General features: G+C 41.5%; 1 protein-coding gene across 1 annotated transcript in view; it reads right to left on the reverse strand.

Annotated features, from left to right (window-relative positions):
- Positions 1 to 8498: 8498 nt before the first annotated feature.
- The window catches only part of Prosap (SH3 and multiple ankyrin repeat domains prosap), a 427994-nt gene continuing 418227 nt past the window's right edge, over positions 8499 to 18265 (reverse strand). The window contains exons 18-20 of the mRNA XM_071586042.1: positions 17698 to 18248; positions 15255 to 16631; positions 8499 to 12140 (exon numbers count right to left, since the gene is read on the reverse strand). Coding sequence (XP_071442143.1) covers positions 10854 to 12140; positions 15255 to 16631; positions 17698 to 18248 — 3215 coding nt within the window. The 3' untranslated portion in view covers positions 8499 to 10853. The remainder of the gene's footprint in view (positions 12141 to 15254; positions 16632 to 17697; positions 18249 to 18265) is intronic.

An 18265-nucleotide genomic window follows, 5' to 3' on the forward strand; every position in this document is an offset into this window, starting at 1 on the left:
AGAGAAGGTGCATGGGAATGAGACAGCAATATGAAAAGAGACAAGAGGTTTTGGCAAGGGAAGTGGGGATGCTATGAGTAAAAAGAATGAAGCAAGGGGGAAGATACAAATTCAGAGACCCACAAGAAAAAATATGGAAGGTTACAAATAAATTGCAGATGATGTGTGCCAAAGAGAGGAAAAGTATTTTGAAAAGCAAAATTAAGGAGACATGGAAGGAATATGGAAAATGGGGAAAATAAAAATCTCTTATGTAGTTTAAAGGATACCAACCTCTAGAATTTTTCAGCAAGGTTGAGAAAGGAAACCTGATATGGAATTATTTTGCACTATTTATATGTTTGTGAGTTATCTTTGAGATTCCTGACTTTTTATTGACAATATCTCCAAGTGTTGCTGCATTTCAGATGTCCCAGCTATATTTTAGCAGTAATTCTGTGTACTATTTTGTCTGATTTTGGCAACTACTTCCTGGTTCCATAATATAAAAATAATTATGGATTAGATATCTAATTGGAATGTGGTTTTATTGAGGACCAAGGCAATAAATTGTCATATAGTCATCTTGCACTTTTAATCTCATTTATAAAACCTGATGTGGCACTCACCTTACTTTCTGCATATATATATATATATATATATATATATATATATATATATATATATATATATATATATATATATATATATATATATATATATATATATATATACATATACATATATTTTTTTTTCTTTTCATGACCAAAGACGCAGAAGACTGTAACACAGCAGTGGTACATTGCATTACCCGGTTTATCAAAACTTTTCTTTGATTCTCCTTAAGGCTTTATGAACCAGTATCCTAAAAAGCACATCCACTTGCAGTCTATAAATCTTAAAATAATATCCCACCAATCTACCAACATCTAAAAAGCCCCCAATCTATGCTCATCCTCTTGCCTCAAAGACCAGGTTTCACATCCATAAAGCACTACTTTATATATTGAAGATGTAATTATCTTTTCTTCACATTTTTACTTATTGCACCTATCATATATTTTACTGTTCTCATAATCACTTCTTTTGCTTATACAATTATTCTCCTAATGTACTCCCTACTATTTACCTTTTTTGGTAAAATACTGCCCAAATATATGAACTGCTCCACCTGCTCCAGTTCATATTCTCCTACTTTAATATTCATCATAACTTTCCTACTTATGGTAAATCTCACTTTTTTCCTTGTTCGATTAATCCTCCTCCTTCATTCATTGAATTATTACTTGAAAGCACTAAAAATAACTGCAATTCCTTGGCTATTTGACTTACTATCACTTGATTATATGTAAACCTAACCTACTTAATCTTCTCGCCACCCACTTATATTCCCAACTCAAGCCATTGCAAACTTAACATTTCTTCAGCAAATAGAGAACCAGTGATTATGGACAACACTGACTTACACTTCCTTGGTCTCCCATATTAACCACACTGATTTTACATGTGCTGACCACAGAGTGTCCACTCTCAAGTAATTTACTATGAAGAATTTTGACGCATTGCCATAATATCTGAAATAAATCCATTTTTCCGAAAATTTTCCCGATACTTTTTATACTAACCATTTATGTAAAGTATGACCTAAGCTTTATTGTCTCATATCTTTTCCATCTAGTGGCTGAATGCTTCTCAAGAAGTCAAGTCCTCACTAGCCCTCACAGCATAGCTTAATCTCATGATGTATTCCAAGACTTGCCATTGACTGGCAATATCATTCAATGAAGTCACGATATTGTAACCTGATTGCATCAACTACACAGATAAAGTATTAGAGGCTGAGGTAAGAAGTAGGTAAAATGTAGGAGAGAAGGGAATGGAGAAATGGCATCCATAAGCATATGTAGGATGGAAGTGCTATCACATGATAAAAAGGGAAGGGGAAAATTGTCTTTAATAGATATCAGTTATAAAATTTTGTGCAGCTGCTACTGATATTAATGGCTATTGAGTTATCATGCCCACAAAAATGATATTACTTGCACAAAGATGCACAGAAAAATCATTCAGAAAAAGGACAAAACATATTTTAGAACAGCAAATCATGAATTTAATGCCACTGAGATTCTAATAACTTCAGCTGAAGCTGATTGTTTTCATGAAAAGAGAAGTTAATATCTCTTAATTATGATAGTTACAATTGGAGCTGCCACTATTGATCCAGTGCCTAAGTTGCAAGTGTACTGTCATGTAGATTCACCACTCCCATTCCTTGGTTGTTTTCATGCTGTCATCAGGATAGCTCAAACAACATTTGGACGTTGATAATTTTTTTAATTCTCCCAGGGTCATGGAAGAATAGAGTTAGAAAAATATGATTATATTCGTCCCTGGCATACTTGCCACCAGAATTCAGTAGGAGTTGAAATAATTCATCACTAAAAATAGGTAAAATATCTCAATTGGTAAATTATCCCCATATTGGGCTTGGAATTCTATTTTCATTTTTTTAGCAGAATGTTGAGGAGGAGGTAGCTTCAGGTTCTGTTTTTCTCTAGAGTCAGACACTCCCTTTGGATTTTACTCACAAAATTCAGCAGTTTTCAGGAATAGTTATTGAAAATTAGACTTCAGAAGATGGGGGCAATTCCCCCTGCCTACACACAACTCTGCCACTGTTTCTAATGAATCTAAGATTTTATTTCCCAGATATCTATTGAAATCAACTATCTTTACATTAAGAGAAAGAATCTTAATACAAATAAATTTGACTAACTATACAAGTAAGTGGAAAAAATATTTGCTTAATTTACAAATTTCAATTCTTACCCTATAAATTGTTCTTTGTACTCCTAATCTTGAATGCGAGGGTAGGCTGAAAACTAATGCACACATACTTGCAGACCACAAACAAAATGACCTTCAGAAGCACTCCTGGTAGCATGTGGAAGAATCATTCCCCCTCAACACGCATGCGCAGGTTTGAGGTCGTTACATTCATCCAGTGTATTTTGAGAAGTGGAAGTATGGAGAGTTGTCCTAGTGTTATGTCAACATGGCGAGTTAAACAGCGTGACTTAAAAAGTGACCCCTACTGAGATTCATAGCCGTTTAAAGGCTGTTTATGGTGACAATGCTTTTGATATGTCTACTGTAAATCAATAGGTAGTAAAATTTTGTGGTTACAATCCTGGAAATGCCATAATTGCCAACGAAACATGCAGCAGTCATCCGATCACTGCCACAGACAATAAACATCGCAAACTCGTCCAAGATTTGATTCAAAATGACCGGCGAATCACTCAAAAGCATATCGCAAACCATGTTGGAAAATCCAAGGAAGAAGTTATTTGTGTTAAAGGCAGCCTGGTGACAATAACTTTGCAACAAGACAACGCCCGTCCACACACCTCGCGCACAAATGGGGAAGCTCTGCAAAATCTGAAATTTGAACCTATTCCACACCCTCCTTATTCTTGGGTGGGTTGGGTGTGTTTTGACAAATATAGTCTTCCACAACACATTCTAGTGTATCCAGTTATGACCTCATAGAACACTTTGGTGGCCATCAAATCTCTATAACTACTCATATAATTATTATTTTTATTCTTAAGATTGATATTTATGTCTCCTATAAAAATAAATTCCTTCAGACCTTCATTAACAACACAAGAGTTTACAAATTCTGCGAAATCTTTTATACTTAAATGTGATGGTCTATATATACTCATTAAAGAAACACAAATGTTGTCCAATACCAGTTCACCATGCAATACCTCACATGCATGTGAATTTAATTTTTTTTTATTGAAAGTAATTTTTTTGCTTGCAAATAACATAATATCACCACCTCTTGTTTTGGTTCTAAATTTTTGGTATTTTTTTCTATCCTTTTAGTTGATAAAAATCACCTTCTCTTTGGCTTACATTCACCTCAGTAAGAATCAAAATATCAAACTGAAAATATACTTGTAGATGGTTAAGAATTATATTTAATTCACACCAAATTTTTCTCAAGGATCTTATATTTCACTTCATAATTGAAAAATTAAACTTTTTTTGAAAGAGGAATTTCATATGAAACACAACAAATATTTGGATTTTTAAATGTTGAAAACCAATCGATTAATAGTTAAAATCTCACAAAAAATGTCTTAGAACCATCCAAAATCCTCCTCTGACCTTATCCTGATGGTCACAGAGTTTTCCGGCCTCTTTGCTAAGCTTTTCCAAATTTTACTCATATGTATTTGTATCCCCTTTCCTTTCCCTTTTCTTTTGCTTTCCATAACTAGTTATTCACAATATCCAGTTAGTGCCTCATTAATAAATATTTTACCAGAAAATTTCCCATTAGTGACATCACTGTTATCAATAATTTTCCTTTTGACAACCCATTTCTATTTTATTTTTTTGTTTTTGAAGGACTACCAGTTAGGTCTTTTTATAGGTAGACTTGCTCTTAATGAAAACTGCATCGTTAACTACATTTTCACAGTAGTCTTCTATGCCAATTTCTTTGGCAATCTTTTCCACAACCAAGATTTGTGAGATATCAGAGTTATTCAAGACAAGACCCACAACTTCCACATTGTTCCCCATTAGATTTTGTTTAAGTTCATCAACCCTATTTTGTAAATCACTAACTTGTCTGTTTTTATTATGTAGTTCCTCCTTTAAATTGTCTTGTAGGTGCTTAACCACTTTTTATATTTTCTCATAGTTTGTCATATTTTTCGCTCATAAAAGACATATCACTAGCAGTTTTATCAATGGAATCAAATCATTGACTTATTTTGCAACTCCCATATATATGTCCATTGTTTATGCCCCATTCTTCCTGTTCCCTATTGCCCGGTCCAAGGTTCACAAATATCTTTTTAGTCATCATGAAATGTTACCTCTAATAAATCTTCCCTCCTTGCATAAATGTAGAAAAATTAATAACATAACTTTTCTTTATACACTACTGCATTACAAGATTGATTTCTTAGAACTCCTAAGCACAATATATTTCAGAGTGCCTTCACATAACACAAGGTATGAAGCACTCATTTAAATTGGATATCATGCACAAATTTACACTTACTACTCGCCTATAAGCCAGATAATGAGAGCTGACAACAGTTGTGGCAAAATGGACCTATTTTCATTCTCACTAGGATCCCTTTAGAAAATGTAATTAAAAATATCTGAAGAATTTAAGAATGTTAATTACTGCTGTGTGGATATCTGCACATGTCAATGAGTTGTTCCTACTGACCATTGGGTAAATTTTCTTAACCGATTCCACAAGGTCTATTTAATGACTACTACCAACATTTATTATATTGTACCATCACCTCACCTGTAACAAATACTATAATTCGTATGTTCTGTTTCCATTTATTAATTGGGAATATTATTAAATACTGATATTTTGTCTACATTTGTTAAGTAGGAATTAATTCTATTTAAGTTTCATTTGAATTCATATACTTAAATTTAACTAAAAAAACTTTCGAGCTTTTGAATCAAAAAGTTTTTCAGTAATTTTAATTTCAAATGAAAGCTTAATAACATTTAAAAAGGCTATCCCCATTATGTGAGGGGAGCAGAATTGTTCATTTGAAGAACTCATTCAATTACTTGTCTCCCTTTTAGTATCAATGCCTTGAGTGTTCAGCTTCTATGAGTGGCCTTAATTCAATTAATCATGATGCAGTGCCACTTGCTGACTTAAACGGAAATTGGCAATGAATTCCTCCAGTGGGAGCTTAAAAGGATTTTGATAATCCTTTCCTCTAGAATATTTCTATGCTCCTCAAGGTTGAGAAGACCCCAGGCTAGGTGTACTCAAATGACATAACAGCCAGAGGAAATAAAGTTTAAATGTTCATTACACATTTTCCGAAACATTTCCTCACATCAAATTTGTTTTGCCACCTGTACACTTTATGGCTCTATCTACAATCATGTGACAGCAGGTAAAAAAATGTGAAATGAAATCAAACAAGTTTTATTACCAAGCAGCATAGGGTTATGGTTTGGTAAAACTAAAATAAATGCATAAAATTAATGCTCACCCATTGTCATATCTCAATGTGTTAATTTACTGAAGATTTAACTTAATTTCACAAGAATCTCATCTGTTTTCAAGAGTTTTTGCAAACATTTTGTGAAACATTGGTAGTTTTCCGTGGGTAAATAAACTAGGTATATAGTAATTAATAAAATATGATGAACAATACACTTTTCATTCATTGCCAACCTTATATGCACAACATTACTCCTCATCAAATCATTTCTAGAATATTTTTCTTTTCGCTCACCTATCTTCAATCTTAAAGTTGATGCCCCATGCTCTCATCTTGTAACCGTGCTCCAACAAATGTTTCTCAGCATTATCCATTATATTATGGCATTATATTATTGCCAGTATTATTACTATGCACTGTTTATTATTATTATCAAGAAGGTCTTGAGGCCTTTGCTTCATTACAAAAATGTAATTATGGCATTCAATACTGATTCAAGATTTACCAATGAAAATCATTAAAAATGGCTTACTGGGTTGTGATTTCCTCCAGCAAATTGTTACCAAAGATCATTATTATTGGTACCGGTTTAGGTAGGTTTTCGATGAACACATGCTACCAAACAGTACAGCAACAAGGAAGGAAGAATGTTTTGGGATTGGGAAATGGGCTGAAAGGAAGATGCTGTAGTTCCATGGTGCCAAACACATTACCATCCTACCCTTCCTCCTGTTACACTTTTCGCAATGCAGTCTATCAGCGGCAGTGTAACCTCCATTCAGCCTTCTCCGTAGGACAATAAACCACACTACTCAACATTCACATCAAGAACCACCATGCATCCTGAAAACCTACTTTGGAGACAACTCTGCTTCCAGGAAGGGTGCTTGTACATCCATTGCATATGTATTTTCATTCAGGCTTCAACAAGGCACTGCTTTTCTTCTCTTTGCCTTATTTCTGCCAATCCATTGGACTGCAAGTTCCAGGCAGTTCAATTGGTTATTGGCACAGCAACATGAAAGTGCCTGCCTTTCTATTCTGATCTTTCCTAGCTACAATTACTCCTTTGGCTTTTATGGAGGCAAATTAATATGGTCGAATTTCACTGTCAATGAGAGTTTGTTCAAAATATGCGCACATGGAAACATCTCATGTGATTTCACCCGATGTTCATATGCTGAATGATAAGGATTTATTAGCTTCAATGGGAGGTTTTAAGGTCTGCCGGCAAAAAAATTGGCAACATATTTTACACATCCATTTAAATATTAACACCTGCTCCTCCGTATATGTTAGAAAGTTTTTTCTCTCAAGAGAGAGGCTTGTGTAACTGCATTTATGTCATGAATTTTTATCAATTTTCAGAAAGCACTGTGCAAAATGGGACTGAGTATCATTAAATTAGAGATATATTGCATATACGAGTAGTATCTCACACCTAGAGGTGTCACCCTATCTAATGAAGCATGCAGTATAACCACATTATACCATAGGAACGTAAATTTCTATGTGGTCAGTAACTGATTTAATGAATGTGAGCAATCTTAGAGAAGGCAATAGAATGCAATCCTTTGCATTCATTTGTCATAGATACTGCAAGGACAAATTCTTGAGTTTTCCTGAATTCCTTCGGTACCATGTCAACTTAGTGCATGAAATTTAGTGTAATAGACTTCATACATTTCTTTCCATTCCTTTGCTCACTACACACACAAAAGAATAGAGTTCATCCAGTTCCCTCAGTTTGGTAAATACCTCAATGCATGCATAACATGTTGAAGCACTAGTTAGTACAGTAGGAAACAAAATCAGAATTTTGTTAAGTGCATTCAAAGTGATTACTTAAATTTGAATTACAGCCATGATAATGTAATATTGGGCATTATGTTTTTAAGAAATTGAAATGATAAGAGAACTCAATGATTTGATCTTATTTAAGGGTGATTAAATCCAGCTACATTACTCAAATGGGTGTTGCATTCACCTTGCCATCTAAGTTGAGTCCCACCTGGGGGGTGCATATGGTGTTAATCCTGGTGGTTTGGTGGCTCAGATAGTTGATGGCAAACCTGACGGACTGATTTTGATCCTGTGATGCCAGGATCATGGTATGATCAAAATCAGAAAGTAAAAAACAGCAAATAATTGTGTGAGGAAAAAAATTGGTGATTTCGACATAAATTTGAAAAACATCAGGTTTCTTGCAAACTTATATTTTCATAATGTTCAAATAGGATTTTTTTTAGTTCTTCATCCTGATGCATTTAATATTCCATCCTCTAATGCTATGCATAACGACAGGGCTACTACATTGCCTTCCTAACAAAATGTTTGAGCAATAATGAGGGAATCGTTCCATATTAACTACCAATGGGTATATTTGTTTGCAAAGATATTGAGGGAGTAAATATATGGGATATTAGAAGCTCACACAGAATATGATTTCATAAATAAATGGCACTTAAGTACTCAAAATGTAGTATATATTTTATAAAGAAGAATCTGTTTATTAAACTTGGAAATTCAGGCTGTTGAAAATCTTCACTTGCAAAACTGTGCAATAAGGAACATAATTGAAACATTATCAACAAACATTTTCATGTATACACATATCCACTTTCTAAAAAGGCAGGTGACGAGGCAAGGGAATTGAAATACAAACACGAAACTCAATGGAACATAGAAGTGCCCCATTTGAGGATATTTATTTCATTTGCAGACACAAAAAAATGGTGCCTGAAAATGAAACTCATACTTCAAAAACACTTTCTGCTGTACATAATTTTTTCTTGGATTGTTTTCATTTCTGTTGTCTCTTCCCCCACTCTTTTGAACAGTAGCAGCAGCATGTACATTATATACAGATACATTACACAATGATATCTGTGCATTGTCCCTGAAGACATGCTCTCTGGCACAAAAACACACCACGGAACAATAGGTGGGGGGGGGGGGGGGAGTTGCAATGAGTGGAGTGGGTCATAATGGCAGCAGTCAAGAGCAAAATTGCAGATGGGAATAGTGGGCTGTTGATATTGATAAATGCCCCCTCCCCCCCCACATACAATGACCTTTCATGGAAATGCAAGAACAAAAACGTTTAACTTTTAAAAGTGCTTCACATGCCTTTTACTCTTATTTTTTCATTGCTCTCGAATTTGCAGCATACTTAAACCACCTCCCCCCCCCCTTTATAGTCTGTGTACGTAAGTATACATCTATGCATACATGTATGAAATAATTGACTTACTTTAATCGGAGGAGAAACCATTTTGACAACAGAGAATTAAGACTAACACTAAAAAAATGATAACCAATGAGGCACTTAAAAAGTAATTGTGGCATTGACTATAAGTCCCAGCAATTAATTGGCCTGGGACATTGCTATCTACTGCTTGCTTGCTCTCTCTCTCTCTCAAATATATATGCTTTTAACTGGTACTGTATTATTCAGTCACTGCTCATATAAATAACACCTTCAGGGTATGCGAGACAAAACCAGTTGGAATGTCTTAAATTTTGGCTAAGTTAAAACTAATATGTGAAATCTCCCTTTATAATCTCATATTTAAACATCATATAATGATAATTACAGGAGAAGACAAAAACCCCAGACTCTTTGCATACAAAACACCAAATAAAACATTTCTACCTGGAATTTGCAAATTGAAAGGGAATCTGTCAAAAATATTAGACAAGCATATTTCAATGAGTGTTTTTTGGCAGGAAGTATATAATATTAAACAGGAAAATATGTACATTTTTACTTGATTGATTTATGCTCTGTACATGCGGCTCAGATAAATGCGCAGTCTTTCTTTAAAGCTAAACTGAAAATTTCATAAATATGCTTTTTCGCATACTTTGACTCAAAAACGTTTCACACAATATGCATTATTTCACAAAATATGTTCACAAACCCTACGTTTGCAAAACCATATTAACTTATATACAAATAAAGAATGGAATACTCTGGCGACACTTATAATTAAATAAACAAAAGTAACAAATAACACTACTCATATGTATACGTCAAATGAACGAGTCACATGAAAAATTTACAATGTTGAATATACAGCTACATAATTTATACTCATAATTGGGTGAAATTTGAATGAAATGATATATTTACACAATGAATTGAGCTTCAAGCATAGTTCTATTGAGATAACTAGCTTTTCAATGCCTGGGAATTGTAAAATTCAACAGTCATAAATGGTTGCAGTACCACCTAATGTAACCAAATGCCTGTATTAGAACTTGCAAAGGGAGCACACGAAACAGTCCCTCAAGGCCAAATACGAATTATCTGAGTTTCTTTTGCTCCTTAGCAGCCAAATATTAGGTTCCAAAATCATGCACATACTTTGACATCCAATACATATGTCCGACTTCAATGATGTGAATAGGAGACTGCGAGGAGCTGGAGTTTTACATCAAACTACATTGCCAAGGCCCATTTTCTCATTCATTTTCTGACAATTAGAAAAAGAATAGGCAACGGGCAACATTCTCACCGCTAACAATAAATCCATTCATCTCTTTCTCCAGGAAGCAATTTTCCAAGGCCTTTTATCACCGTGCACAATGACGAATTTTAAGGCATATTGAAATGGCATGACGATCCTTCTCATATAAAAGATGACTTTCACTTGGAAGTGACGAAACGGCAAAAAATCATAACGCATGGGAAGCCCTTCTTACCACATGCCAGCAAAAGAAAGAGCAACGAGTTTTCCTCATTTGGTTTCCTTCAACAGAACAATTGATTTAGAGTATCTCCCTCGACTCGTCCATCATCTTTCACGCCACAGGGTCAGCGCCATCGCTTCGCCTGCGCCGTGAAGCCCCCCCTCACTTACTCCGGTGGTGACCACTGGCCGTCACCCTGGTCACCTCCCCCTCCGATGACCCCTTTGGAACTGAACCCACGATCCTCACCGTCGTGACCCTCCCGCCACTCACGCCACCACTGCCCTCCTGGTGACCGTGGTGGTGCACGCTCTTCGCCTTCACCTTGGTCACATACACCTTCTGCGAGCCGCCACCCTCCCCATCTGACCTCGTGCCCCCACCGCTCTTCCTGCCCACCACCCGGATGGTCGTCCGGTGCTGGTGACCTTCCACACAACCGCCTACACTGCTCATGTCACTAAACTCTGGGGGTGGGGCCAGGACAGCCGCGAGGTCATCATCGGAGGCAGCCCTGCCACCCCTACCGCCACCGCCAAACTCCGGAGGGGGTGGCACGACACGGGAGAAGTCCGTGAGGTTCAGCATGTCCGCATGGCGTCGAATTAGGCGGAGGCTCTCCTCTATGCTCCTCTCGGAGGAGCGGCCGCCGGGGGCCGCACCAGGGGCGGCAGACACGACAGAGGGCAACCTCCCCCCAGCTGCCTGGGCATTTGTGACCGAGATGATGGTGGCGTTGTTCGAGGTCCCCGCCATGCTGGGTGCTACCACTGCATTTGGTACCATCACGCCAGTGGGTGCTGACCCCATCACCTCTGCTCCTTCTCCATCCGTCTCCATGGGCGGTGGGAGTTTCACCAGAGAGACTGCATTCTTAGTCAACGTGCCTCCTCCCACTCCCCTCCTGCCCCCGTCCTCTCGGCGCCTCGAAGAGTCAGATGACCTCGATGAGTGACCCCCCCCACCACCCTCCACAATTATGACGGGCGTCGGCCTCTCGATCATGATGGTCGCCCCTGTCACCAACACGGGCTCTTCTGCCTGGGAGTTGACCATTCGATGGTGCTGGTGCGATACCACCACTGAGGTGGGGGGAGGGTTGTGGTGCGCCTGCTGGCTGTTGTGGTGGTGGTGCTGCTGTTGAATGAGCTGGTGTTCGTGTGGGTGATTTTGCTGCTTGCTCTGCTGTTGAGAAGCAATGGCCTCCTCCTGGGAGTTGCGCCTTATCAGTTCCTTGTTGCCCCTTCTTGTAAGTGTCATCGTTGCGGCCATCTCTTGCTGTTGGATTCCAATTGGCTGCGCCGCTGTTTGCTGTTGCTGTTGTTGCAAAGGCTGTGGGTGTTCATTCTGAATATCCTGATCGGAGGACACTCCACTCGAAGAGTTGTCCCCATCCTCCAACAAGAAGTCGCTTGGGTAAGACTTGGAGCTCTTCAGCTGTGTCCTCACCTGTTGGAGATTGTGAGAAGCAAATGGTCGCGGCTGTTTTATTTTAAGAGATACGAATTTTAGAATTTTTTAAAATATCACCATATGACATCATTTAGTTTGCACATTTAAACAATAATTTAAATTCGAAAATGCTTAACAGACAACAGAAATGATTTTACTGTAAAAAAGACTGAAAATAGAAAAAGGATTCCTTTCTAAATACATAATATTAGGCATGACTTAAATTTACTCAGTATAAATCAATGTTGCATTTTTGAAATATATTAGGAATAATACAAGTTAATTAATGGAGGGTAAAACTTTCACATATTTTTTTTTTAGTTTTAATGAAGTTGAATGATATTCTAGCATCGAAAGCAAAAAAAAAAAAATTCAGGACTATCATGTTTCAACAACTTTTTTGTGTGGAGGTGGTGGTACATCCAGTTATGGAAACCGAGGAACAGAAAGTAAAGGAGGGGTGGCGCATGACGTTTCTCAAGATGAAAGTGGACTTTGAAGTTCATTTGGAAGAATAAACTGAGGAGCAGAGGAGGGGAGGATCATTGCAGGGACCTTGGGAAGTAGCAGAATGGTGAGGAATATGAAGGAAGGGGGCATTGGGGGCTTAGTTAGGGTTGTGTGGATTTTAACCTCTGCAACAAGTTTGCGAGACATTTTAAAGAAATGGAGGGATGACTTAGTAGGAAGTAGGATTTAAATTTAATTTCTTGCTAAGGGGTATGGTTTATTTGGGTTTCAAACGTAACAAGTTCTTTAGAAACTTATGCTTGAAATCATGATGAGAAAAGGAATAGACTACAAAGACAGGAAGCTTATATTTCAGCCCCAAGAGAAACATAGAACTTCTATAGAATGGATGTGAGAAAGATGTAAAGATTAGAAAAGGAGTAAGACAAGGATGTTCACTTTTGCCTTATATATTTAACTTATATATTGAAGAGGCTACATGGACAATGAAGGAGAAGACAAATAGAGGAAAGATACAATGCATTAGCCCTCCCCGGACTACAACCTTGACGTGGTGGAAGGGCTTGTGCATTCCGATGACCCCTAGAGCTGTGCTGGCGGGGGTAATAATAATTGCTCCTGGTAGGGTCACCCATGCCAGATAGGTCGAAGGTTAAGAGCCAGACGAAAGGTAGTCCACGCAGCGTCTGTTCCTCACTGAGGCGGCTGCAATGGCATCTGGCCCCAGTGGGGCGGCCAGTAAGTGATGGTGTCACATTAAAAACACTATTGAGGAAGGCAACGGGAAACCACCTCAATTATCATTCCAAAGATTTACATGATGGAAAATATAGAGAATATGACTCCTGGCAATTAAAGGGCTTGGCCCAATCAGCCTTATGTCGTGCCCGGCAGCGGGGGAGGCAAGGCTTCCACGGTCTTCATCCCACGAAACCCTTGCAAGCGAAAAGCGGCAGCAGCAGAACAGAAGACGCAAGAGAAGAAGACTAAATTAGTTAGAATAGGAACATGGAATGTTAGGACAATGATGAGGACAGGGAAATTGGAGAATGTTAAGCAAGAGATGGAAAAGGTAAATAAAAATATTTTAGGTCTATGCGAGGTGAGATGGAAAGATAGCGGGGATTACTGGAGTGATAAGTATAGAATATTATACAGCAGCGGGGACGAGAGCCAACGAGGGGTTGCCACAGTAATCAATGAGAAGGTCGAAAGAAGCGTAGTCGACATAGAACACGTAACAGATAGAATACTACCAGTAGAGATTAAAGTAGAACCGACGAACTTGGTTATTATTCCAAGTCACCAACATCACCAACACTTGGTTTAGACACCACAAAAAACGCAGATATACATGGGAAATGCCAGGTGACTTAGAAAGGTATCAGCTAGATTATATTCTGGTAAGACAAGAGTGTAATAAATTCCCACAGCTTCCCAGGAGCGGATGCGGACTCTGACCACAATTTAGTTGTTATGAACTGAAGTGTCTGTTTCAAAAAGATAAGGCAGGGGCGGTTGGTTAGAAAATGGAACGTAGAAGCATTAAATGGATTGAAAAGGAAGGAGTACCAACAGGCTGTAGAGGAAATCATGGAAGATGGTAAAGGGCTAAGTACTATCGAGGAAAAATGGGAAAGTATCAAGGAAGGGTTATCTAAAGCCGCAAAAGACACTATTGGAACCGTTAACGTGAAAAGGACTAGGAAGCCATGGATCACTGATGAAATGATTTCAAAGATGGATGAGAGGAGAAAATGGAAGAATGTAAATACAGAGATAGGCAAAATGAAGTACTAAGAGTTAAACAATAAATTGAGGCGGGCAACAAATAGGGCAAGGGAAGCGTGGTGGAAGACGCAGTGTGAGCATATGGAAAGTCTGCAGAGGAAGGGTGAAATCGGTGCGCTGTACAGCAAAGTTAAATCTTTATCGGGAAGTAAGAAAGGGAGATCTATGCTAACAGTTAGAGATAAGGCGGGTAAGATAATAGTTGACACAGGAAAGATCCAAAAGAGATGGAAGGAATATAGTATATAGAAGAACTGTATATTAAGGAACTTGGACCAACAAAGTTAGACATAGAATAGGACCATGACGTAGAGGAAAATAGCTTAGGTCCACGAATACTCGACAATGAGATAGAAAGGGTATTATGGGAGATGAAACCAAATAATGCTGCAATGGTAGACAACATTCCCACAGAACTACTAAAAGGTTTAGGCAAATGTGGGAGGAAGAGGCTATATTGACTGATTCGTAAAATCTATGAGGAAGGATCTGGGCGCAAGACTTAGTGAGGTCAGTGTTAGTTCCTATTCCGAAAAAGGTAAAGGCTGCATCATGTGAGAACTGACAGCAAAACAATTGGTTTAATTTCCCAAGCAGCTGAAGTGGTTCTCTGGATCATCAACAAGAGGATGGAGAGCAGGGCAAATGATTACTTAGGGGATGATCAGTTTGAGTTCAAGAAGGGGAAAGGCATGCGCGATGCCATTGCAGTTAAGCACAGATATATTACAATATAATTTTGGTAATTAACAGGTGTTGTGTAAAGTTTAGAGGGGAAATCTCTCGGTGCAGACTAAAAGCACTGGCATGTATTTTGCTCCAAGCGAGGCTGTTTGGAGGTGTGCCAACCTTTTGGATCTCCTCCACACTGAAGCTGTGCGGGAGGCCACTCGACGCCCCGCCAGATGTCGACTTGGGCGATGTCTGCTTCCCGCCCTCGCCGTTGCTCTCCGCAACCACCGCCTCCTCCTCCTCCTTCCCATTGTTTTCCGCCGCATTGTTACTGGCGGCGGCCGCAGTCGACAGCCGGCCCTGCCTCTCGGCCACCTTCTGCACCAGCAGGTCCTTGAGCTGTGGGGATGATGGGTTGGGTTCGTGAGGCGCGGGGGCGGTCCCTGCCTCCGTGGCCCCCGGGTGCTCAGGCGGAGGTGGAGGCGGTGGCTGATGCTGTTTCTCCGCCCCTTCCTCCTCCTCGCCCCCGCTCGACGCCCCCTCCTCGCTCTCGCTCAAGCTGTAGTCGGGCTCCGGGATGGGCGGCCCGCTCCCGTCGCTTCCGGTCGGCAGGTAGCGCACCATGCCCAGCCCTTTGGGGGGGGCGGTCCCCCCCTCGCCGCTGCCCGCGGACCACTCCGAGGCCGCGGTGGCGGGGGTCCTGAACCCTGGAGAGGCCGAGTCCGGGAGGCCGTGGTGGTAGGGCTGGGCGTACGGGTTGGAACCCGGGGGCGGAGGATGGGGTCCCCGACCGCCGCCGCCTCCGATCCCACCCTCCGGAGCCACCTCCCCGCCCTCCACGGGCGTCGCAGCGCCCGACTCGGGCCGGAACGACGTGCAGGCCGACTGCTCCGGGTCCGCCGAGAGCTGCGGGGGCACCGCGACGCCGACGCCGTGGGGCGTCGTCCTCGCCGTCGAGGGCGGGAGGCTCTGTGAGCGCGCCTTGTTGGAGGCTGCGGTTGCCGTGGCAGCCGCGCGGCGCCGCAGAGTGCCGTCGTGGTGGGCCTTGGACGCGGCGGAGGGGACGCGGTACGCAACCGTCTTCACGTCCTCGGGAGACGCGTATAGCTTGGCGCCCTCCGCTGGCCGAAAGCTGGACATGATGGTGGATGGGGCGGCGTCGGGAGGGTGTGGGGGGGCGTCGCCCGCGTCCAGGTTGGCGTAGTTGGCGTCGCCGTCGGTAGCGGAGGCGTCCTGTCCGGGCGGGGGCGGCGGGGGGTGGTTGGGCGGCGGGGGCGCCGGCGCCTGGCCGGGGCGGCGAGGCAGGGAGCGCGTGCTGTGACCGGAGGGTGGCGCCAGCCTCTCTAGGCTCCGCCAAGAGTGGTGGTAGAGGCGTGCGGGGGCGCCGGCGATCACGGGGACGGCGTGCGGGGGGATGTCATCCTGGCTGCGGCTCTTGGGCCCCACTCCACTGGGGTTGCCCTGCGCTCCCTTCGAGGCCACAAGGTCGGGCGTGCTGTGGAAGGCCTTGTGCAGCATGCGGAGGACCTCGGTGCCGGTGCGGTAGCGACCGCCCTGGAGGAAAACGAAATGGCGTCATTAGAACGCACCGCCATTAGTTGAAGCAACGCCACAGTTATGGCTCATGTTAAAGGGAAAAGCCAATTAACAGCACCTGTGATTAGATTGTAAACGTCATGTTCATTCTATTTCAAATAAACTGCTGAAAAACTTGTAACCTGCTTACATTTGACATTGTTTAAGAAGGGTTACATTTCCAACTGTGTTGGGAAGATTTATAAATCAAATTCTAACTTTGAAAAATGGGTTTCCATTAATTTTGAATCCATACCATGAACTGAGCAATTTCAAGAGCACATGGCAATTTGATTACCAAAGTTATATCATCAGAAGATTGCAAACTTTAAATAAGATACTTAAGAGGCCATTAAATCACTAGATAATCTAAGTGATATACATATTACTAAAATACTGGAAATGACAAATTTCTTTCTCAAAACCAGAACACAGACATTCACCTTTTTCTTAGAACACTCCAAGGTTGGAAACCTTTTTATCTTACCGATTATTTCTATAGGTTTATTGGTAGTTCTCAGAATGAAAACAGCAGCCAAGAAATCATCAATTATAAACCTACTATGGTTCTCTCTCTCAGACATGGCAGATAATATGGCTCGGGTCGGCTTATGCCATGAGAGCCATGACCACAGGATATGCTGTGCTTAACGGAGAGTTGAAATTCATACGAGTCATGCATACAGATATGTCGCAATTTCGATTACATTATTGCCAAACAATCAGGATATCCCTATTGATTTTTGACTGCAGAAGGAGCTCACGTCTTTGTCGGCACACCATGACGGGTTCTGCAACATGCCTCAACCTAGAATTCACATTCTATGACTCTTTAAGACATCGCAGAAGACAAAATAACCAAGTGTATATAACTTTTGGCTGTCAAGTGCAGCATCAATGAGGTGTGCAGGGTGTTTGTTGGAGGGAGAGGTCGGCCTTTCTCCATGAGCAAATTGTCCTCCCATAGACCACAAATATTCTCCCCACTAACCCACCTATCTCTAGCCCATTCCCTCTTCAAGCTGCCAAGAAGCCCCTCAAATACCTTGTCCTTGCTCCTCTTCATCTCCGCCACGCTGGCGTACACCTTGGGAGTGGGCGGAGAGCCCCTGGCCCCCAGGGTGTGGCACAGGCCCGCGGCAGCCCGGTTTGGGATGACGCCATTGGCCGTGGGAGGGGCGCCCTCCACGGGACTCCCCTGGCGTGCAAACAGCTCCTCCAGTTCAGCAGCTGTAATGCGGCTCGATGTGGGCCTCGAGCGGATCGAGGCCGTCTTGGGAACCCCAGGAGGGGGGGTCCTCGGTAGGACCACGGGGGGGGGCGACTGCGGTAGTGGGGGCGTCTTGGTGGGCCCCCCGCTGCTGCTGCCGTGGCGTATCAGCGTGGATGTCGTCGTCGAGTGCGGCGCAAAGGTGCTGGGCGAAGGCCCAACCATGGGCACAGGTCCCCTGGTGCAGGTCCGCACGCCACCCCTGCCCCCCTCTGCCTCTTCCTCCTCCTCCTCCTCCTCCTCTTCGTCTCCATCATCGGCTTCGTCCTCCCCATCCTCGCCCTCCTCCGTAGACGACGGCTTGCGCCCGTGGCGACTCGTGGCCTCTGAGCAGACAATGACA

The sequence above is a fragment of the Hetaerina americana genome, unplaced genomic scaffold, assembly GCF_022747635.1.
Source record: "Hetaerina americana unplaced genomic scaffold, ioHetAmer1.1.p SCAF_20, whole genome shotgun sequence".
Taxonomy (NCBI): domain Eukaryota; kingdom Metazoa; phylum Arthropoda; class Insecta; order Odonata; family Calopterygidae; genus Hetaerina; species Hetaerina americana.